The following is a 22,707-nucleotide window of genomic DNA, read 5'->3' as shown; positions in this document are numbered from 1 at the left end:
CAGCAGCAGCGGAGGTCAGATTTAAAATTAGTCTGAATGTTATGGGTGGAAACTATGTTATCAGAGGTACAATCTTAACTAAAACTTGTGGCTCTGCCTATTTTGACTACCTGCCAGTGCTCCAGCCAGGGCCCTTCTCCAGTTGAAGTTGCAAAATGTATAATACAGGAGAAGGGTTTGGGACAGCAGGCCTGGGTGTTGAATTAAGCACTATCTCCTTTTCCAAGCACCTGCCAAATGCTTTTATTGAACTTGGTCTCCAATTTTTGTCAGCTGTCACCATCAGCCACAGTCACAAGCCAGTTTGTAATTGCAGCATGAATTAATGTGTCCAATTCTAATTCTGCAGAACACAGGTGGATGTCTAGGCTCTGTCCGGGAGAGTAATAGGATTCCCATAGTACTGTGGTGCCACACAGTGCCCCAGATACAAGAATATTTCATATATAACATAACAAAGATGGGTTTTGAATTTTCTAGTCTCCAGTTTTATAAGCCATCCATGAGACAGATAGTAATTGTGGAATGTGTGTGGGAGAACTTCTCTTGAGACTGTTTCCCCGTGGAAGATGCTTATTGCAGCCACTGTGACAAAGACGTTCCCTATTGCTCCTCCAGATTGCAGTTAGCTGGAGTTCCATGTTATGAGATACAGCTCTCCAAAGCTATTTTACACAGTTTTTTGTTTGGAAGAGCTACCTTTGGGGTGCTGGTTGCATACAGAGGAAGGCTATCAAAGGGTCTATCTTTCAAGCTTGCTACATTATTCAGAATCTATTCTTGTCCCATCTCTTGAACACCAAATACTATAACTGAAAGTAAACAAGCCACAAAGAAGATACATTAATTTATTTTTACAATAAAAATTGTGAATAAAGTGTCATGGCTTTCAATGACTGAATAGATAATTGGTCCCTCACAATCGCATTCGGTTGGGGTCACTCCAGTGATTATCAAACTGTGGCACACAAACGTTCAGTATAAGAGAAACAGTTAAAATTTCCATAGTGAAAGAAAGCTGCAGATTGTGTAGCAGAGAAGATATGAACGTTTCTGTCTGGTTCATGGTTGCATCATAGGCTCTCTGCCAACCACTTTACTCCAAGAGGTCATCACAAAACCAGAATTGTATTCTTTTGTCTTTCCCCATCTGGAATGATTTTTTTAAAATCCCTTTGAAAACAATAATTGAGCAAATTAACAAGGTTCTACTGGGGTTATACGCACCCACCCTTAGGGCAAGGAAGTTGTTAACTTGAATTTACTGAACATTACATAATGTATGGAAAGGCTTAGTTCCCATTTACTTTTGGGGTTATTCATGATTTTATCAACACCAGTTTGACGTCTCGGATTTAAGGCAGCTATGATGTTACTGAAAATGAGACAAATATTTGTAACCGCATTTGCCTCAATACTAGCCAGATCTCTAGTGTAGTGTTTCTGTCTGCAACCACCTCCTTTCTACCATACATTAAGCTGATACTTTTGTAACATTTCATGCTGTAATTTCACAAATCAGACTCCAAAGACCAGATATTAAGAATTTTACAATAATTTGTAAAAAATAGACACCAGTTATAAACAGGAAATATTACAGCCAATCTGGCCTTTGTAGCAACATACAAATCTAAATTTGTTTATAATTCTCTACAGAATAAAGTATCAGCTACCATATCCAAGGATGTCTCGGAAAACTTGCTGGGTTTTACACGATTAAAAGAAATTTGCAAAGGAAATTTGTGGACACATTGGAAATGTCCTATGCACATGAGGAAAAGAACATCTCTGTAATAAAACCTAACCTTTTATGACACCTTCTCAAGAAAACAAACATCTCCCTTTCTTGGTTTGATGTCTGCAATGGTTAGCTGGGAATTTTCACTCTCACACAAGCCCAGCCTACAGACAAACATTGCTGCCCACTTCTTAGTACTCCCTCCTAGCAAGCCCCAGTCTCACAAAGCTCCATAAATAGTGAGCAAATCCAGGGATGAATGGACCTAAAAATACAAAACAGGACAGACAGGTGACCCAAAATGGAAGATTCTGACAGGTCACTAAAAATAGATTATTTTAAATCAAATTAAAAATAGAGGTAATGTAAGAGGGATGTGTTACTGACACTCCAGAAGCCTTAGAGTAACCTATAGCTTGCAGTAAATCAAGTATATCATCCATCAGATGCTACCTTATCTGCATATAATAGTAATGTATCAGAGCGAGCTGGGGTTTCATCCCGAGTAGTGTTTACTGATTGATTTTGGCTACCCGTATTTGAAAGTGACTTGCTACAGGAATTTCCAGGCTGCTCCACTAACTGTTCAGAAGCAGCACCAGCATGCTCATTCTCCTTCGCTGTAGCACATGGAGCTGCATTTTCCTCAGCAGTCCGAGACAGATTCTGAGACTGGGCAGCCTGTCTCCCTGCTTCTGCCTCCTGCTGCTGCAGCATCTGCTCCACCTCAATCTCAAGTTCCAGATTTTCTTCATCTGCTTCCACTTCCAGCTGCTTCATTAACTCTTCCAGCTTCTTGGCCTTACGAAGTTCATTCTGCTGTATTATAGTGCATAGATGCTCTGTGAGATGCTCCTTGATTTCAGTCTTCCGTTGGAAATCTAGCTTTGCTGCTACATACTCTGACTCTGCCTTATCATATCGCTTCCTGCAAAAATAATTTTTTTGGTGTTATTCATCCTGAAGAATCCCAAAGTGCTTTACAAGTTACACACATGGATGAATACTTGATCAATCAGTGAAAGGCGTTTTCCTCTGGAGTGGGCAATGACAGCTATTTAATAGCACACAACAATATTGTTCAACAATTATAAAGCAAGGGATGGAAAGGAGAATATGCCAGCAGAAGAAAGTCCACTCCATCAATTTCCACTGCCGCTGCATTCTAGGAGTAAATTCCCTTGTCTGAAATGCACAGGCGGCAAACAATTTTGTTGACTTTTGTATGAGATTCATCTCCAGCATGCTGAAAGAAATCACTGGTAACTGCTCCATGTATTCCAATGGAAAATTAACTATTCAGAAAGATACCAAAGCGATTCATGTTCATTTTATTGTTAGCTAAACAGATCAACAATCCAACAGATATAAATTCTATGTAATTAATGAAGTAGTTACATTGCTACTTCAGTCTTTTCTAAAAGTGTACTTTCCGTCATTCAAAAAACCATATACCTATGTCACTAGCAGTACAGATGGGCACAGCACAGCACATGACACCATATAACGACCACAGCATTTGCAGAGCCACCAACGTAGAAATAATTGTATCATCAGCATGGACACTTATCAGTTCGTACATTCTGACATGACAAACTTTCTAATGTAAAGCAACAATTACAAATATTTTGTGGGGCAACATAACGGTGGAAGGACTTAACTAGTAGAAAAATACCACAGGCTGGCTAAGAAGGGAGGGAGGCTGTGGATCATACGAACCACGACCCTGTATTGCACCTTGTGACAGAGCATCCACAAACACAGTATCACAAAAGTGCTTGTAAAAACAAAGAGCTGCTTCGTAAAGCCATATTCAGGTGTCTCATTACCAAGCAATAGAGGGACACAGTGATCCTTTTGTTTGAGGATGCAGAACAAAATGAAGCAGGATTCTTTCAGAGTATATTCCAGTAATAAATAACTGCAGGATTCTGCTCCCAGCTGGAGCTCTCTCCCTGGCAGTGAATGACAAAGCCATGTCCACAGGGCCCCAAAATACCCACTCCTCTTTCTGTCACAAGTGAGTCACAGAGATGATGTAATGAAGGACTCAGAAATGAAGCATACATGCAAGGAACAAAATTAAGGTTACTGTGGAAACATGTGTCCAATTAAAACTTTAACCTGCATGAACACAGGGTTGTTGTTTTTTTCCATTGGAATATTTATAAATATTCCATTTTATAACATTCAGATGTCCAAACTATGCAATTAGGACTATAAATATTGCACTTCTTGGCAGCTTAAACTGATTTGGCATTTAGCCTTAAAATATAAGGCAAAACTTCAATAATTGCTCAGAAAGGCATTACTTATTAGGTAAATGAAAGCTTTTAATGGTGGGTGGTATATTCTACAACACTGAAAATCCATGTGTAACTCTACTTTCCAAATTATGAAAAACTGATTATACAAAGACACAGCAAACTCATGAGGCATATTTTTAAAGCTTTGCCTTCTTTCCCTACTAACCTTCCTTTTTCCATCTTTGTTATCTAAGTACAGTTTCCTGTAAACATTCTGTATGATTTTTCCCTATCACTGAGCATTTAAGATGCACAGTTCAAATGGGTGTAATGTTTTATGATACATGTCTAAATGTTTCATGATTTCTGAAATCTATATGAGTAAATCTTTCAAACACATTGGCACTGAAAAGTCTTCTCTGACATAGATCTGAAACTGAGAAATTTTTCCAAAATATCCTAAAATAGTGGAACTACATAATGTCAGCTAGTCCCTGCCATTTTAAATGATAATTAGTTGATAGCCCTCCTCAGTTCTTAGCTACCACTGGTATTCATTTAAAAGCTAATTACCATGTTTATTGGCCTGTGGGTCAATGCACAGCAAAAGTCATAAGGAAAACTACAATTTCTACATGTTGAATAGTGAACTAAAACCACAACCAGACATTTCCATTTCATTAAATGCCTATATAAACATGCTTATATTTACACACTTATGTTGTGGTTTACCCTATACTAATGAGGCACTCGATTAATTTTACATGTTGAAGGATGCTGCAAAAGGGAACCGTCAGAGTTGCACTCCCTTGTAGTAGTAATAATAATAATAGTAATAAAAAAACCCTCAAATGATGGAAAGAGACATTGAGAACCTTGAAGACTGACCTACATTTGGTCCCAATTCAAGAAAGTACCTACTTAGCTTTAGGCACGTATGCAAGTGAAAGATTTCAATAGAATTTAAGTGCTGTCCTGAATTAGGGTGCTTAACTGACTCAAGACTTTTGTTTACAGAGTTGATGTAATACATTACATGTGTTTGGTTCTTCTTTTAAAACTGCTCCTTTCCCAGCAATAAAGCCAACAACGAAACTACCCTATAACACAGAAGCGCTTATGTATAACTCTACCATAATGGACCAGCACATATGTACGATAAAAGGGGTGGGTGGGTGGGAGGGAGGTGGGGGAATGGCAAGTAAAAGTTTTCAGTCAGGAAACTTATGTTAGTGGCCTAAACAGAAGCTTGCAACTATCATCTAAAGAGAAACCACTGTATATTAAAACTTATTAAATACACCTGCACTGTGTCTTTTAATGACATGACTCCCTTCAGCTTTCTTCTGTGAAAGGAAACTGCATACATTTTCCCAAGAGTACTTGCTGCTCTGTCTGTTAATTGCTTACCGAGCAAATGAATAATCCATGCTGGCCTGATCGATTCGGTTTCTTAAGATCCCAATGTCAGCAGACACCATGTCATCCAGAGCCTGTAGCTCTTTTTGGATCCGCTTTAGTTTCACTGTTTCAGCCTGAGTTCTTTTGGATCTGAAAAAACAAGATGCAAGTTCTCTCTCTTTAGAAGCATCCTACACAAGAGACATGTGTTTAAATTACAGACCCACCAGCTCATTAGTAGTTGCTCAAAGGTTTCTCTTTTGTAGTTTAAGACTCTTGATCTTTCTTCCCATATCTATGGGGATCTAAAGTGTCTGCTATTAACAGTCTGAAACAAAAATATGTAATGACTGCAATCAAAGTGCCTAAAATGGACTGTATTCCTTCACTTGGAAAACTCACTCTGAAACTAAGTAACTTTAAGCATAAGAACATAGAAAATTGCTAGAAAGGAAAAGGGTACTTCGTCCTGCAAATTTCCCCCTTCAAAGAATCCCAAATAGCAGGAGCCAAAGAGAGACTGGGTCACCTAACCCAAATGTGGTTATTTCCATTTTGTAGGATTACTCTCTATAGGCCTGATCCAACGCCCAATGAAGACAATGGAAAGATTGACATCAAATATGAAAGATTTCAATCAAGCCCTACATAATCTTCTTCAACTCTGTTTATTACATTTGTAAGTTTTCAAGAACTGAAACTATCTACAGGAAGCATGTTCAGACCCAAGCACCTCAGGTAATTTTAAATGAGATCTCATACTAGGCCATGCTACCCCCGCCCATCATATCAGTGAACCACGTTTGATTTTCCATAAAATAGCCTTGGGTATCTTAAAATCTCCAGTCTTCTGACTGACCAGCATTAGCAAACCACTGTCACCTTTTTAATCAATTCACCAATTCTATCATCAACTCGTCATGCAACCAATACTTTTTTCACACCACCTGTATCCAGATACATACCATCTTTGCACCTCCAAATGCCCATTATCAATTCCTTTACGTTTCACTATAACAGAGACTTATCCTGATATTCCCACAACTAAACATTAACTCAGCCCTATCTTTCACCCTTGTGCCAACAGACTAATAAGCCCTTTTAGCTCAGCCACTTTTTCTAAACTACATATTAGCCCCGTCAACTATATCTTCTAGTCTTCTCTATTTCACTCACCCAATTCGTGTATTCTCTAGTCTCATACTCTGAAGCCTGTTGGACACTGCTGCTTCATTTACCTCTAGACTCCTTCTTGACTTAGCATTAAAGATCTCTGACTTAATACCAACACTTGTTTCTCGCACAGTGTGCATTCAGTCTGAACTTAGCACAGCTGGTTGTCCTCTTCTAGCAGACTCAACTTGCTGCATTTTTCATTAAGATGTTTTTAATGGAGATCCTTTCATTAGAGAATCTCAAAGCACGTTACACTACACACCTTAATGAATTAAGCCTCTCCAGACTTCTGAGAAAAAGGTAATATTCCCATTTTATAGGTGAGGGAACAAGCAGACTAAGTGACTTTCTAAATGTCTCTCAGCAAGTCACTGGCAGAGCTGGGACTAGAACCCAGGAGTCCTGACTCCCTGTCTCCTGCTCTAATCACTGTACACAATACCACCAAATGAAGTGCTCAATCACTGATCTGTTCAAGAACATCAGATTCACTCTGTAAAGTTGTAACAGGAATTATCAGTCTACAGAAGAAGCTGCATCTTCAAAAATGCAATCCACATAAAAAGAGCTTCTTAGCCACCACACAATTTGGAATAAAATGTGAGTATCATGTACTGTTGCTCATTTGCACACAAAAAAAATCTTTAGTGCAGAGGAAAGGGGGACAAGTTGGATTTGCTAAAACTTAGTAACTTATCACAGACAATAAACACCCCCTTCCCTAGGTATGGCAGTAGAACGCAGAATGCCCTCATCACCTTTCAGCAATGGCTTTGGCCAGGAGTGCCTTCTTGCGTTTATTCTTCTCTTCCATCAGCCGCTGCTCCTGCTGGAGAACTTCCCAACGAGATTTCTCCTGCCTGGGCATTAACAAAGCAACAGGGTTAAGCAAGGGTTCGTTTCTTTCCTGCCTCTCCCCACTCAAAACATACTCCTTGTGTTTATTTTGTTGGAGCACCCATTAAGAATTTCCAAGAATCCAAGGACAGCTCAACACCTTGGTTCTGTGGGAATGAGGAAGGAACACTGATCAGGAAGAAGAGTTATTAGCTTCAGGAGATACTCAACAAGTTTACTCTTAAAAAACAAGCCAGGGTCTCTTATGAACAAAGAATGTGGGGTTTGTTCTTTGCTACATTAGAATCCCATGTTTTTAACTAAAATTAGCATATATTGTTCGCAAATAGGTGGCTTTTCACTATAAATCATATACACCCCAACCCATCTCTAAAATCCTGGGCAGACAAATATTTTATGGTATTATATAAATTCATCCTAATTGGATTAGATGAATGCAACAGTCTTTGGATGTGGCTGTCAGTGGCCGAATGCCATTTTTCCCTACTTAAGTCACATCATGTTAGTTGTTGCGGGGATCTCAGTAACAAACCTCTCCTCATAATTTAATGCATAATAGGGCTGTTCTTCCATTAACAAGGCATACAATGGAGGATAAAAATAATTGGTTTTTAATTTAAAAACTATTTTTGTATTTAAATTAGGTGTCTGATTTTATTTTAATTATAGTAAGGCTTTCTTTTTAAAAACAAACCTGCTTAAAATTAAATCTGAATTTAATATAAAATACATTAAGGCCTGAACTTATTATAAATTAGTTGCAAATGTGAAACATGTTTTGATAAGAGAAGTTTATGTATCCAAAATATTCAATGTTATTTTAATAAAAATAAATTTTATATGCTGTTCTGTTTAGTTAAATTTCATTTACTCCCCAATGCAGCTTGACACAAATCATGAGCAAAAAGTTAATCTAATAAATACACAACATATCATTCACCATTTTCTAACATACAAAAAATGTACAATTAATAAGAATCTGAAAATAGTAAGCTATACAATTGTCTAAATAAATGTATACAGGTATAGTATATCCTCCTAGGTAGCAAAGAGATGTACCAAACTAGGGTGTAAAGTTGTATTTAGTTGTAAATCAACATGTTTTAATGGTCATATCAGCAAATGAGAATGCACCTTTATTGAGAAAATAACAAGTACAAATGGAAATGTTGATTAAAATTGATTAAATTGAGGATTTCCACTTGGTGATTTAAATTGCCGTGATGTAAATCAGTCCACCCCGGAATAAAATATCAGAAGTTACTTGATAGCTAAAGAGAAGGAAGAAATTTTTTCAAACCACTGTGATGCTAGAACATGGTGGTGTTATTTGACGTGGGAATGTTCCAATGGAATATACATGGTAGTTGGGTCTGCATTGGTGGCTGCTGGGCAGCAACCAACGGGTTAGCTGTAGAATGTACTAACTGGGAAAGTTTGGGCCTGTCAGTCTGATATAGCACTATCCATGGCCAGGGTGAATAAATATCAATTTAAAAAAATAAAAAATATCGATTTTTTTAATTTAAATATTTTTTTTTGATAAAATGCTTTTTGAGGAAAAAAAACTATCTAAAGATAATTTTAATTAAGATACATTATAGCTCAAAGATATCTCATCATGGAATAGGGATTATAAATTCGAATTCTATAGTGTGAGACAATATAGTCATGTAATGTTTAAGAAAAAATTTGTAAATGAGTTCCAATAGTTCATGGATTAGGGACCCAATTTTATGGAGTTCCAGGGGCTTCGGTATAGATTATTTTGGTTAATCTTTCTATCTACCCAATGGGACTCAGTGCTCAGTCTAGAAGATACCATCAGAGATGCTTAGTTTTGCAGTTCTCAAACTGTGGATTTGTGTCTTCAGAGATAACATGCTTGTTAACAGCAAAAATGTTTTTAAATAAATTATAGAGGTGAGAAATAATAGACCTCAACCCTATTGTCCCTCTGCAAATTTGTGTACACATGGTCAATCCCTTACCTCTCTCTAAAAGTGCAAAGTTTCAAAAAGTTCAATTAATAGAAGATTGTTGGGGGCAGAATAGATCTGGACAATGAGAAGAAGTCTGGAGATAAATGTGAGAAGGGAGGGACAGGTAGCAGAAACAAAAGTGAAACTGTTTGAGCAGCATATTGCAGAAGAATTAAGGTCTTTCTGAGTGTAGCCTTCATTGATTTGAGATCTACCATACCATTCTCTCACTAGAAGGGAAAACCTATAATGGCAGCAGGCTGTAAGAGAGACCCAGTTTGGGAATAAGAACCATTCAAGAAATATATGTTTGCTGATGATGTTTTAAAAAAGTCACACCAGTAAACTGGTGGAAGTCACTTAAGCACTTGGATTCAGAGCCTGTTGAAGTGATAACCTCACTTTTAACAGCAGTAGCTTCTTCTGCTAGTGTAGAAAGAATATTTTCTTCCTTTGGACTAATTCATTCCAAATTCAGAAATCTTTTGGAACCTGAAAAAGCAGGAAAGCTTGGTTTGTTTTTTTTCCAGATTATGAACAAACAGGAAAATGAAGGTGAAGATGACTGAGTTAGCTGCAGAAGCCAATATTAAGTTTCTCATGTTGACCTGGCTGATGTAGTCGATTTAATTTTTGTGTTTTAAAAAAGTCATTTAACTATTTTAGTTAAAAACAATTTTAACAAAAACAAACCTGATTTTAAAAACACTTGAATGTTTAATTAACTTCAAAAATTCATATACTTGTTTTGTTAAAATATTATATGTTTGCTGTTGAAAAAAATCCATAATCCATAATGTTGTTTTAGTTAAATAAAACAATTTAAATGTCTGTCTGGTGATGTTCTCCTCCTAATACAGCATGGCAAGAAAATCCCCCAAATATTAATGATTAACCTGTTGAATTGGAGATAGTTCACCTCCCAATGACTTCATAAATATCTGCTTCAATTACCTTTGGTAAATGAAATACCAATCATTCATTTTCTGATATAGCTGTAAAACTCATCTGAAAAGTTTTCAAAATAGATCACTTTAAAAATGTATAGTGTGTACCTTCTAAAAATGAAACCTACATCTCTGAGTTCTGAAGAATATGTATTAAGGTTATAACAACCAACAAGAATGCACTTTTTAATGTAGAAATCCATGAATAAATTGAGTCTTCCTGACTAGTGATTTAAATCAAATCCACCCTGTCCATGGCTTTGCTGAAGTATGTACTTACTTTTTAAATAAATACATGCCATGGAGCATTACAAAATGCTTACAGACGGGAAGAATGAACATTCTACTGAGTACTGGGACTCTCAATGATGGAAAAAGAAATAGAGCGTATGGAGGCATGCAGGAAAAGAAACCTAAAAATGTAAAACAAAAAATCACCTTAATACAGGCTGTGCCAGATAGCCAGTCTTTTACACTGGGGGGAAGGGATAGCTCAGTGGTTTGAGCATTGGCCTGCTAAACCCAGGGTTGAGAGTTCAATCCTTGAGGGAGCCACTTAGGGATCTGGGGCAAAAATTGGTCCTACTAGTGAAGGCAGGGGGCTGGACTAGATGACCTTTCAAGGTCCCTTCCAGGTCTAGGAGCTTGGTATATCTCCAATTATTACCTATTACACAAAGGAAAAATAACTACATGTAAGGCACCTGGCCATTTATGCAGTGCTGTACCATGGAAGAGAGCAGGAGAACTTCCTGACTAAAATTGCACATAGCTGCTTACAGCAACATGGAATAGTGGACTAGATGGGGCATGCCTCTGATCAAGTATGGCAATTACTGTCCAGATGGTTCAGAGGAGGATGCAAAAATCCCCACTCTAGGCCCCATGGGGTAATTTGATCCCTGTGATACTCTCATCCAAACCCCTAATTGTTAAAGATCAGCTCAAACCCTAAAACATGATATTTTATCCCTTGTTTCTAATACTTTTTAGCATTAACTATAATAACTTTGGCACCTAAGACCTTATTACTCTGGGTACCCAGAAGTAACTTCAGACAAACAAGGGCAAAATAGTTACAACAAACAAGACAATGAGTATATAGTCTGGCAGTCTAATTATTAGAACGAGCAGATTTTTTTTTTTTTTTAGTTAACCTCATAGCCTTCTCTTGATGCAAAAAGGATGAGGGTTTTTCAATCATGTTAGCTCAAGACCATTGAAAAACCCCATCAAGATGCAGTCTAGCACATCTAGAGCCATGTTAGCTGGCCATAATTTAGCCAAGCGAGGAGACTAAACAATTGAAACCCATCCTGACACCAAATCAAAAGAAGGCCCATAGAAAGTTTTGAAAACCAGGAGAGCAATTTTTTGAAAGGGACAAAAGTTACACAGAACCAAAAAGATGCATTTCCAAATGTGAGCTTTGTTTACTAGATAAATAAACCAGAATCAACAGAGATGCGCTTAAGCCTTCAAAGACAAATAAAAAAAAAAAAAAAAGAGTTCCATGACCTGGCCACCTTACAATTTAAGTCCCTAATCCTGCAATCTTACCTGCATGGAGTCTATTGAAGACAACAGGACTCCCATCTGCACGAATTAGGGCTCGTCTACACTGGCACTTTACAGTGCTGCAACTTTCTCACTCAGGGGTGTGAAAAAACACACCCGAGCGCAGCAAGTTTCAGCACTGTAAAGCACCAGCGTAGACAGTGCACCAATGCTGGGAGCTGCATTCCTAGCGCTGGGAGCTGCGCCCCTCGTGGAGGTGGGTTTTTTAGAGCGCTGGGAGAGGACCCTCCCAGTGCTCTGCCATGACTACACAAGCCACGTTAAAGCACTGCCATGGCAGCACTTTAATGTTGCCAGTGTAGAGTAGCCCTTAGATTGCAGGACTCAGGAATTACTGAACAAAGCATGGCAATTAAAGGATCAGCAGGAAAGAAGCAAAGGAGAAGACTTCTTACTCTAAAATACAGTACTGTTTAATATTAAATTTCAATTTATTGTACAACAAAATGATGAATTAGTAAGGAATAAAACCAATCCATTGATTTTACAGACTTACTAACAATTCCACTCTCTTTTTCTCCAGTTTGAAATCCATCTTTACAGGGAATTCCTGGGGATTTTCATTGCCATTACAAGGATTTTCAAGTCCCTGTGCATTCTGTTGATCTCTGGTGTCATGCTGCCTTTGATCCTTGATTGGGGATGGAGGAGGTGGTGGCAGAGGCTGCTGAGGAAGACAGAGCTTGTGTTTTGGTACAGAAAGCAGCTGTTCTGGAGGTACAGAGGCTGCTCCATCCTGCAGTCCCAGTTTATGACATTGTTGCTGAAGAGCTTTTTCTCGTAGCAACTGCTGACGGCTCTTATTTACAGACAGGGGTCGACGCTGCTGATCAGAAGATTCAGATGTATCTATTTATAGTAAAAATAAAAACAGAATCCTTTTAGGAGAGGCAAAATCTTGACGATTTGTTTTCTTATAAACTCTAATGCTGGTAACATGATCAACCTTTGTCAGAAAGTCACGTGAGTGAGGCTATGCAAACAAGCCATGTAAAAATGTTTTGCTGCTATAATATTAATAATAGAGGTTCAGGTTATTTCAGTGAAATACAGAACTTGGATGCTGGACAGAACTCCTGGATTACTCAAAGCTGTGGTAAATTCTCCATCGCTTGAAATCTTTCAATCAAGCTTTCAGGTCTTTCCAAAAGGCATGCTCTGGTTCAACCACAAGTTGTTGGGCTGGATATAGGAATCACTGGATAATGCAGCTGGTCAGACTAGATCAGTGGTTCTCAAACTTTTTGTACTGGCGATCCCTTTCACTCAGCAAGCCTCTGAGTGCAGACCCCCCCCTTAAATATAAAAATATGTTTTTAGTTTATAACACTGCTTTAAATGCTAAATTTATAGCCCTAGTATTTAAAATGAACTTACCATTTCTCACTGCTTTTAAATTAAAACAAAAAGACATTTTTATCAAATTATTGTTATAAGCAGAAAAAATATTTTTAAATAGTTGCTATTTAATACTGGGGGGAGAGGCATGAAGCAACTTTGTCAATATCACTTTTCACAGCACTTTGTGCCCCATTGTCACCCTTACTTCTGCGCTGCTGCTGGCAGAAGCTCTGCAAGTTGCACTACTCCTGGCAGCAGCACGGCTTTCAGCGCCACCACCACCAGCAGCACAGAAGTAAGAGTGGCAATGGGGTGCTAAGTCTGCTGTGAAAAGTTATATCTGTATGTTTGTTAATATCACCTTTCACAGCAGACTTACTAGGGCAAACTTCTTATCTAGCTGGGAAGCTATGAACAGTGATATTAACAAACATACAAATATCACTTTTCACAGCAGACTTACTCACGCCCCATTGAGACCCTTACTTCTGTGATGCTGCTGGCAGCAAGTGCTGCCTTCAGAGCTAGGTGGATGGAGAGCAGCAGCTGCTGGCCAGGTGCCCAGCTCTGAAGGCAGCATAGCCACCAGCAGCAATGCCACACAATGCCACCCTTACCTCTGTGTAATGCTTGACCTTTGCACTGGGAAGGGTGGCTGGTGGGGGGCGGGGCTAAGGCAAATTTTGGAGTGGGTATAGCCCGCACAAGCCCCCCACCAGCACCGCTGTGTGTTTGTTAAATTATAAGTTACCTTTTTTTTTTTTTTTTGGCCTATCCCAGTGTTCTGATTGTTCTGTGGCTTACTGCAGCTCTTCAGCTGCTGAACAATCAAGCCCTCTAATGTTGTCTCAGTCCCAAGGCCAGCCTTAGGGAAAACGGCACCCTGGGAAAACTTCAATTTTGGTGCCCTTCCTTTGGAGATGTAGCGGGGCTGGAGGCAGAGCAGGGCAGAGGGCCAGCCATACACAGGGCTAACAACTCAAGACCCCTTGGAATAACCTCACGACTCCCAGTCTGAGAACCCCTGAACTACATGATCATAATGGTGCCCTGTAGTCACAAAACCTATGAGAGAAGGGAAGGGGGAGAATCTTTTTCATCACATACATGTAAGAAACCAGCTGAAGATTCTCACATTCGAAGGCCGGAAGGAACCACTGCGCTCCCCCGCACCGAGCCCCGGCCTAAGCCAGCCCGGGGCACGTCCCCAAGCTACGCCCTGTTCCAAGTCCCAGCGGTTACCGACCCTCCCCGGCACGGGATCGGAAGGGGCCTTTCGCCTCCGGAGCGAGCTGGCCAAGACCCCGCCCCGGCCCCACTGCTGTCAGCGCCAGGTCAAGCAAGGCGGGGGCAGCCCCAGGGCTCCGGCTGCCCTGCCCAGCGCCCCCGAGCTCGGGCCAGACCCAAGGTCCCAGGAGAGGCCGGGCTCGGACGGGGCCCCGACACCAGCTCCGCGCCCAGCCGGCCTGCGGGGGGGGACCGGGCTCCGAGCATCCGCCCCACGGAACCAGCAAGTGCCGCCTCGAGGGCCCCCGCTCACCCCGGCCGGTACCTGCGCGCGGCCCCCGCAGCCTCCGCAGCTCCTGCTCGGAGAAGCCGGCCCAGCCCCCCGCCATGGCGCCTCATCCCCGGGGGTGGCGGCGCTCGCGGCCGGCGCTTCCTCCTTCCGTTGCCACGTGCAGGCCTCGGCAGGACCCCGCGCCCGGGCCTGCCCCTAGCTCCGCCGGCCGCTTCCCCACAGCCTGGTACTCCGGGGGTATCAATCTCAGAGCAGGCAGCGCTAAGGGCAGCCCGGCGGGGTCCTAGCGCGTTACCATGGGGAAGGGGGCGGGGCCTCAAGGGGAAGGTGGCTGCTGGGCAGGGGAGGGAGATCTGGGGGGGAGGAGCTCATCCCTTGTTCTCCAGGCCCAGGGGTGAGGCGCTCAGCCCCAGACTCCTTCCTTCCTTTCTCTGTGCCCTCAGGGTACCACTGCTGGGCCAGGAGCCAGGCTGGCATCTCCTCCACTCTGCCCATTGGGCGCTGCACCACTGAGAAAGCAGCAAATGAGACTGTAGCAGAGCTCTCCCCCTCTCAAGCCCTCTGAATGTGGCAAGGCATCCTACAGTGCTCACCTGAATAGGGACAGCTAGTAAAAATGGAGTAATTTAGCTCCTGCTACCCTTGCTAACTGATCATTTCTACCTGTACAATAATAGTTCATGGCAGTGGGCAGGAGGCAAGTTTGTGGCAGATGTAAGGGCTTGTCTACTCTTGAAATGCTACAGTGGAACAGCTGCACTGCTGTAGCACTTCAGTGTAGACACTGCCTACTCCAGTGAGTGACAGGGATCAGATAATCCACCTCCCTGAGAGGTCGGCAGAATTCTCTCTCATCAATTTAGGGCTTGTCTGCATTGGCACTTCACAGTGCTGCAACTTTCTCGCTCGAGGGTGTGAAAAAACACACCCCTGAGCTCAGCAAGTTTCAGCACTGTAAGCTACGCCCCTTGTGGAGGTGTTTTTTTTTAGAGCAGCGCTCTGCTGCGACTACACAAGCCACATTAAAGCGCTGCCATGGCAGCGCTTTAATCTTGCCAGTGTAGACTAGCCCTTAGTGATGTCTGCACAGGAATGTAGGTTGGCTTAACTATGCTGCTCAGGGGTGTGGATTTTTCACACTCTTTACTGATGTTTTTAATTTGACTTCATTTTCTAGTGTAGACCAGGCCTAAGGATTTGACTACGCAGGCAACAGAACTAGAAGTTTATATTGACTGCATGATTGATTATTTGGCTGGGGAAAAGCAACCCAAATTTGGCCAAATAACTAGGCCTTTGAAAAGTTGCAGTTCACCTATGCTCAGTCGAGACTTGCTAGAGCTTCACAGCTTATTTCCCCAAAGATTCCATCTGCTCAGGGCTAAGCAGGACTTCCCCTGCAAGTGCAATTCCTGGATGCTCCAAGCTGTGCCAGGTCCAGGTCTGGGCAAGGGATCTGTGAGCAGGGAGCCTGTCTCTCCTGTGCTCTTAACATCCCCACCCTCATCACTGCTGATGCCCAGGCAGCAAGGAGACGGAAGCTGCCTGAATCATGTGCAGAGGGGACAAAAGCCAGATCTGGTGGTGGAACAAGTAGAGTGGAACAAGGAGCCTGGCAGGGAAAGACTGGACTGGAGGTTTGTGGGAGGAAAAGGGTAGCTGGAATTTGGAGTTGGGTGGGAGACTGGGAGTGGCTGGGTAAGGATACCAGGAGCTGGGAGGGGAGGCAGAAAAGATTGAAATTGGATGGTAAGGAGACTGGGACTGGAGCCAGGGAGAAAACTGACAGGGACTGGGACTCAGGTCGGGTGGAGAGACAGAGAATATGAGCAGCCAGGTCAGACTGAGACCAGTGGGGTGGGTGGAAGGAGGGAAAGGGGGTGGGAAGCTGATCTGACAAGGAATTAGGGTACAGCAGAAGAACAGGGATGGGAGAGGAAAAGAGACAGACAAGGAGCTGGGGGCAAGGGGGTGGCTATTGAGATTGCACAGGGAGCCACAGAAGGGACTGGGGATGGAGAGTGAAAAGACAGATAAGATGAAGAGTCAGGAGGGGGTAACTGGTAGTGGCTGGGCAAGGAGATGGGACTAGAAGCTGGAAAGGGGTGGGGGAACTGGGAATGGTTGGGCAAGAAGACTGAGACTGGGAACAAGTGGGGAGACTGAGACTAGGATGGTGAATCCAGAGGGAGAGTCTATGATTTGCTGGACAAGAAGACTGGAACTGGGATGAGAAACGTAAGGAATGGAAACTGGGACTGACAAGGTGAAAAGGATGGGACTGCAATGAATAGCCAGGGGTGTAGAAGAGAGGACTGGGACAGGGACAGGAAGGGGACAGCACAGAAAAACTCAAGCTTGGGGGAACAGAAAAGTCTGTCCACACTAGAGCACATCCCCCTCCAGAGCCTTCAGTGGAACCCAAGATTCCCGAGTCTCACCATTCATCTGCTGTCAGCATATGTCTGTGAAACCCACTGGCAAACTATCTCATCCACCTCTAGTGCTGGTCCCCATAGAGGATGACAACTTACTATTGCTACCAGTTACTACATTAGCTCAAGTAGCCAAGATCTGTGCAGTAGATCTAAAGGTTCCAACTGTGCTGAAGTCCCACAAAGGTGTCAATATGATGTCACATGATGGAATTTCTGTTTTTTCTTTTTGCTTTTTTAAAAATCTAGGAAATTACATATAAAAACCTGTGTTAAAAGAACATCATTATGGTTGCAAAGTCAAGCACTCAAAAGTTAGGAAATGCCAGAATGCAGGTTGCTTGTGCCTATATATTACTTTTACACACACACACACACAAGTCCATGTCCATAACATATAATATGTTTGCGTGCCCCACATGTGCTTTTCTAGACCCTAATAAATTTGGATTTCTTTTAAGTTTCATCTAACTGTGAATTTCCTGTGTTTAACTGTTGGCTTGGGATAATTACAACATCCTTGTAATGTATTTTACCCTAAATTACTGATGTGTATTCAGGGGCGGCTCTAGGAATTCCGCCACCCCAAGCGCTCTGGCGGTCGCCGGTCCCGCGGCTCCGGGGGACCTCCCGCAGGCATGCCTGCGGATGCTCCACCGGAGCCACGGGACCAGCGGACCCTCCGAAGTCATACCTGCGGGAGGTCCGCCAGAGCCGCCTGCTGCCCTCCCAGCAAAATGCCACCCCAAGCGTGCGCTTGGCGCACTGGGATCTGGAGCCGGCCCTGTGTGTATTCTGTCTTAATTGTATTCCAACATTTTGTTTGGAAATACAGATATATATATTTACAAATAAAGATAAAGGAAAAAGACAATTAATAATATACTTTTATATCTCAACAAAGACAGCCTTCCAGAGTGCAAGTATTTTTCCATCTGCACACAATTCCTGTAGTGGATTTACATATACTCCAGGTCCCAACAATCAGGTTTCCCTCCAGCCATGAAGAAGGCAGAAGGGACTACAGAGGCAGGAGTGGTCAGGCTTAGCTGAGATGGCCAACAGGCTCAAGGCTTAAGTAATACATCATTTTTAATAAAGGGGGACATTTGCAGTGTTTAACCGCATCCCTCCCCCTTCCATAGTTTCCCAATCTGTAAAGGATTAGCTAGGCTCTGAAGTTTTGCCATGTCCAAGCCCTCGGAGAGAGAATTCATAACTAGATGACCATGTATAATGCTAAGATTTATCTTGGAAACACTTTAACAGCTTCTGCATGACTAACTCATCCCATATATACTGCTCCCACTCAGTGAGAGGAGGAAAGGGGTTGCATTTCCACTCTCTGGCAGTAATAAAATGGGTCTGTAAAGGCTGGCCCTACAGTCTCAAAAGGGCAAGAATTGTCCCTAAGCGGTCTGGTTTCAGGTTTGGTATGGAATGGCAACTGTACTGATAGGGCCGGCTCCAGCATTTTTGCCGCCCCAAGCAGCAAAAAAAAAAAAAGCCATGATCGGCGGCACTTCAGCGGCAGCTCTACCGAGAGGGAGAGAGGGACCCGCCCCCGAATTGCCGCCGAAGAGACGGATGTGCCACCCCTTTCCGTTGGCCGCCCCAAGCACCTGCTTGCTGCGTTGGTGCCGGGAGCTGGCCCTGTGTCCTGATGTTTAACAATGGAGAAAGGTAAGGTGTGCATGATGATTATTGTAGTGCTATCAGCACTGATAACCATGAGGTGTGATCTTGGGTGGGGGAGGGAATGGGGGTGTGTGTGAGTTCTTCTTGTAGACATCTCAGAGCAAAGAAAGAATCCAAATGGAGGAAAAATCAAAACTCAAAGATGCTCTCCAACTTTGGTGGGTCCAAATTGCTTCCAAGTTTTAATATATTACATACAATAATGAAGCACCATATTCTCTTTATTGCAGCAGATAGTCCAGTCATAAAACTCCCATGTGTTTTATAGAAAAGTAGCTCCCCTATTTAACAGTTTTCATCAGTCTATGGTTTAATTACCAGTCTCTATGGCCAGTAATAATTATGACCTAGTGACATCATTTAATTGGACATTTACAAACACCAGACATAAAATTGGAGCCCATCAGTCCTTTCTGGCTTGCAAATGACCTGGTGCTGTAGATTTGCTATTTCTCTCTTATAGCGTTTTCACAGTTATCATCACTGGAACACGTGGTTTGTAGGGGGGCAAGAGAATGAGGGGAATGGGGTATTATTCTCCTGTTACTGCCTTTATAGGAGGAATAGATAAACGTGTTCAGATAAAGGAAGAACTAACCTAACCTTTTGCTCAACACTGGAGCTGAACCCCAAGAGTCAGAAAAGATCTACTAACTTCCTGCCACCATGATCAGCTTTATTTCCACATCCATTGTATATAATTTTTGCATGATTTTGTACTCCCCGATTCAGTCCAGGACTAGCAATAGAGCATTGCTTTCATACCATTAGAACATGTGTTCTTATGAGATTTCCAGGCCAGTTGTGAAATGCCATTTTAAGATGAAAAGTTTGGACTGCTGGGCCAGATCTTCAGATGGTGGTGCAGACCTCCAGTGCAGTGATGATTTATGCAAATACAGTATGATTTTCACCAGTTTCGTTTATACCCCCCTTTTTAAAGAGCCAAATTAGCTTTTCTGCAGGAGATTCATCCATCCACTTAAGAGCATGCCATATCTGGGTGGATGATATATATGCCTCCTTTTGCTTTAATGATAAGTTGGGGGCATTGCTTTTTGTGAGTCATGCACTGGAAATATTAAAAAAAAAATACCCACCATTCCAGAAATTCTGCACCCTAAGTGAAAGCAGAAAAAGCTTTACAGCTATACACTGTGAATAAACACAAGCATTTTTAATATTGATGTGATCCATGCAGGAGGTTTTGGTTACTTAAGTGGGAAACAGTATTGTTGTTGTTGTTGTTATTGTTTAAACTCCACATTGAGAAGTCCAGAGGGTTGTCAGACACAATTCATAATCTCAAATGGTGTGTGGTATGGACAAATATTAATCAGACTGAAAAGCTAATTCCCTTCAATTGAAACTCTGGTGATAGAGATATAATCACAGAAGATTAGGGTTGGAAGAGACCTCAGGAGGTCATCTAGTCCAACCCCCTGCTCAAAGCAGGACCAACCCCAATTAAATCATCCCAGCCAGGGCTTTGTCAAGCCTGGCCTTAAAAAACAGAAAGGATGGAGATTCCACCACCTCCCTAGGTAACCCATTCTAGTGCTTCACCACCCTCCTAGTGAAATAGTGTTTCCTAATATCCAACCTAGACCTCTCCCACTGCAACTTGAGACCATTACTCCTTGTTCTGTCATCTGCCACCACTGAGAACAGCCTAGCTCCATCCTCTTGGGAACCCCCGTTTAGGTAGTTGAAGGCTGCTATCAAATCCCCCCCCCCTCCTTCTCTTCTACAGACCAAATAACCCCAGTTCCCTCAGCCTCTCTTCATAAGTCATGTGCCCCAGCCCCCTAATCATTCCGTTGCCCTCTTCTGGACTCTCTCCAATTTGTCCACATCCTTTTTGTAGTGGGGACCCAAAAACTGGATGCAATACTTCAGATGGGCCCTCACCAGTGTCGAAAACAGGGGAATGATCACTTCCCTTGATCTGCTGGCAGTGCTCCTACTAATGCAGTCCATTATGCTGTTAGCCTTCTTGGCAATAAGAGCACACTGTTGACTCTTCTCGTCCACTGTAATCCCGAGGTCCTTTTCTGCAGAATTGCTGCTTAGCCAGTCGGTCCCCAGCCTGTAGCAGTGCATGGGATTCTGCACTTGTCCTTGTTGAACCGCATCAGATTTCTTTTAGCCCAATCCTCCAATTTCTCTAAGTCACTCTGGACCCTATCATAGAATATCAGGGTTGGAAGGGACCTCAGGAGGTCCAACTCCCTGCTCAAAGCAGGACCTATCCCAACCCTCCAGCATTTATCTACTTCTCCCCACAGCTTAGTGTCATCTGCGAACTTGCTGAGGGTGCAATTAATCCCATCATCCAGATCATCGATAAAGATGTTGAACAAAACTGGCCCCAGGACTGACCCCTGGGCACTCCGCTTGATACCGGCTGCCAACTAGACATCAAGCCGTGGATCACTACCCCGTTGAGCCCAACAATCTAGCCAGCTTTCTATCCACCTTATAGTCTGTGACAAAGTTCCTCCTCTACCTTGGTGGGTCCTGCACTTATTGGCGGGTTTGCTCGCCTTAGAGATTCACCATGTGGGTCAGGAAACAGCCCAGAGACCTTCCTCTCTGGTAGAAGCCACAGTCCAGGTCAATTCCTCCTGTGTCTGATCAGGAGTTGGGAGGTTTGGGGAGAACCCAGGCCCACCCTCTACTCCAGGTTCCATCCCAGGGCCCTGTGGACTGCAGCTGTCTAGACTGCCTCCTGGTACAGCTGTGCGACAGCTACAGCTCCCTGGGCTACTTCCCAATGGCCTCCTCCCAACACCTTCTTTATCCTCACCACAGGACCTTTCTCCTGGTGTCTGAAAATGCTTGTACTCCTCAGTCTTCCAGCAATATGTCTTCTCACTCTCAGCTCCTAGTGCGTCTTGCTCCTAGCTCCTTGCATGCACACTACAAACTGAAGTGAGGTCCTTTTTAACTCAGGTGCCCTGATTAGCCAGCCTGTCCTAATTGATTCTAGCAGTTTCTTCTTAATTGGCTCCAGGCATCCTAATTAGCCTGCCTGCCTTAGTTGGTTCCAGCAAGTTCCTGCTTGTTCTGGAACTGCCCCTGTTACCTTACCCAGGGAAAAGGGATCTACTGAATCTGGGACTAATATATCTGCCTTCTAACACTCTCCTGTAGCCATCTGGCCTGACCCTGTCACAAGTCCAAATATCCAATCCATACTTTTTTAACTTGCTGGCAAGAATACTGTGGGAGACCGTATTAAAATCTTCGCTAAAGTCAAGATATATCACATCCACCGCTTTCCCCATATCCACAGAGCCAGTTATCTCACCATAGAAGGCAATCAGGCTTGACTTGCCCTTGGTGAATCCATGTTGACTGTTTCTGATCACCTTCCTCCTCTCCAAGTGCTTCAAAATAGATTCCTTGAGGACCTGCTCCATGATTTTTCCGGGGACTGAGGAGATATTAATATGGATTCTTTTTTGATACTACCAGAGCATCTACAAATTTTAATGTGTGGCAATTTGAGAAGAATGATGATGTCTGACTGTGCCCTGTTCTCTATGGCACTGTGGTTCTCAAGAAAGGGTATGTGTACCACTAGGCGTATGCAGAAGTCTTCCAGGAGGCACATCAACTCATCCAGATATTTGCCTATTTTTACAACAGGCTACATAAAAAGCACTAGCAAAGTCAGTACCAACTAAATTTCATACAGACAATGACTTGTTTATACAGCTCTATATACTATACATTGAAGTGTAATTACAATATTTATATTCCAATGGATTTATTTTGTAGTT

At 42.5% G+C, this 22,707-nt stretch overlaps 1 protein-coding gene across 5 annotated transcripts; it reads right to left on the bottom strand.

Annotated features, from left to right (window-relative positions):
• Positions 1-834: 834 nt before the first annotated feature.
• Positions 835-17,358, bottom strand: GORAB (golgin, RAB6 interacting). Of its 5 annotated transcripts, none has more exons than XM_045028452.1 (5): positions 17,228-17,358; positions 12,427-12,775; positions 7,320-7,421; positions 5,395-5,535; positions 835-2,666 (listed from the first exon to the last, which is right to left on the bottom strand). In XM_045028452.1, the coding sequence occupies exons 1-5, from the start codon at positions 17,232-17,234 to the stop codon at positions 2,174-2,176; spliced, it is 1,092 nt and encodes a 363-aa protein (XP_044884387.1). In that variant the 5' UTR covers positions 17,235-17,358; the 3' UTR covers positions 835-2,173. The 5 variants fall into 5 exon arrangements, with proteins under 5 accessions (XP_044884387.1, XP_044884385.1, XP_044884386.1 ...); XM_045028450.1 differs by lacking the exon at positions 17,228-17,358 and adding an exon at positions 14,808-15,028; XM_045028451.1 differs by lacking the exon at positions 17,228-17,358 and adding an exon at positions 14,820-15,026.
• Positions 17,359-22,707: the final 5,349 nt, after the last annotated feature.

This window comes from Mauremys mutica, chromosome 8 (genome assembly GCF_020497125.1).
Source record: "Mauremys mutica isolate MM-2020 ecotype Southern chromosome 8, ASM2049712v1, whole genome shotgun sequence".
Lineage (NCBI taxonomy): Eukaryota > Metazoa > Chordata > Testudines > Geoemydidae > Mauremys > Mauremys mutica.
The sequence above is the reverse complement of the archived record's forward strand: the minus strand, read 5'-3'. Positions and strand labels throughout refer to the sequence as shown.

Bases quoted from the DNA above. Each gene is read 5' to 3' on its own strand.
- GORAB (XM_045028450.1), bottom strand. From the start codon at position 14,883: ATGGCGGGGGGCTGGGCCGGCTTCTCCGAGCAGGAGCTGCGGAGGCTG. The intron at 7,422-12,426 runs GTTAGTAAGTCT...GTTAATGCCCAG, and splicing joins GAGAAAAAGAGAGTGGAATT to GCAGGAGAAATCTCGTTGGG. The intron at 2,667-5,394 runs GTAAGCAATTAA...TTATTTTTGCAG, and splicing joins ATGGATTATTCATTTGCTCG to GAAGCGATATGATAAGGCAG.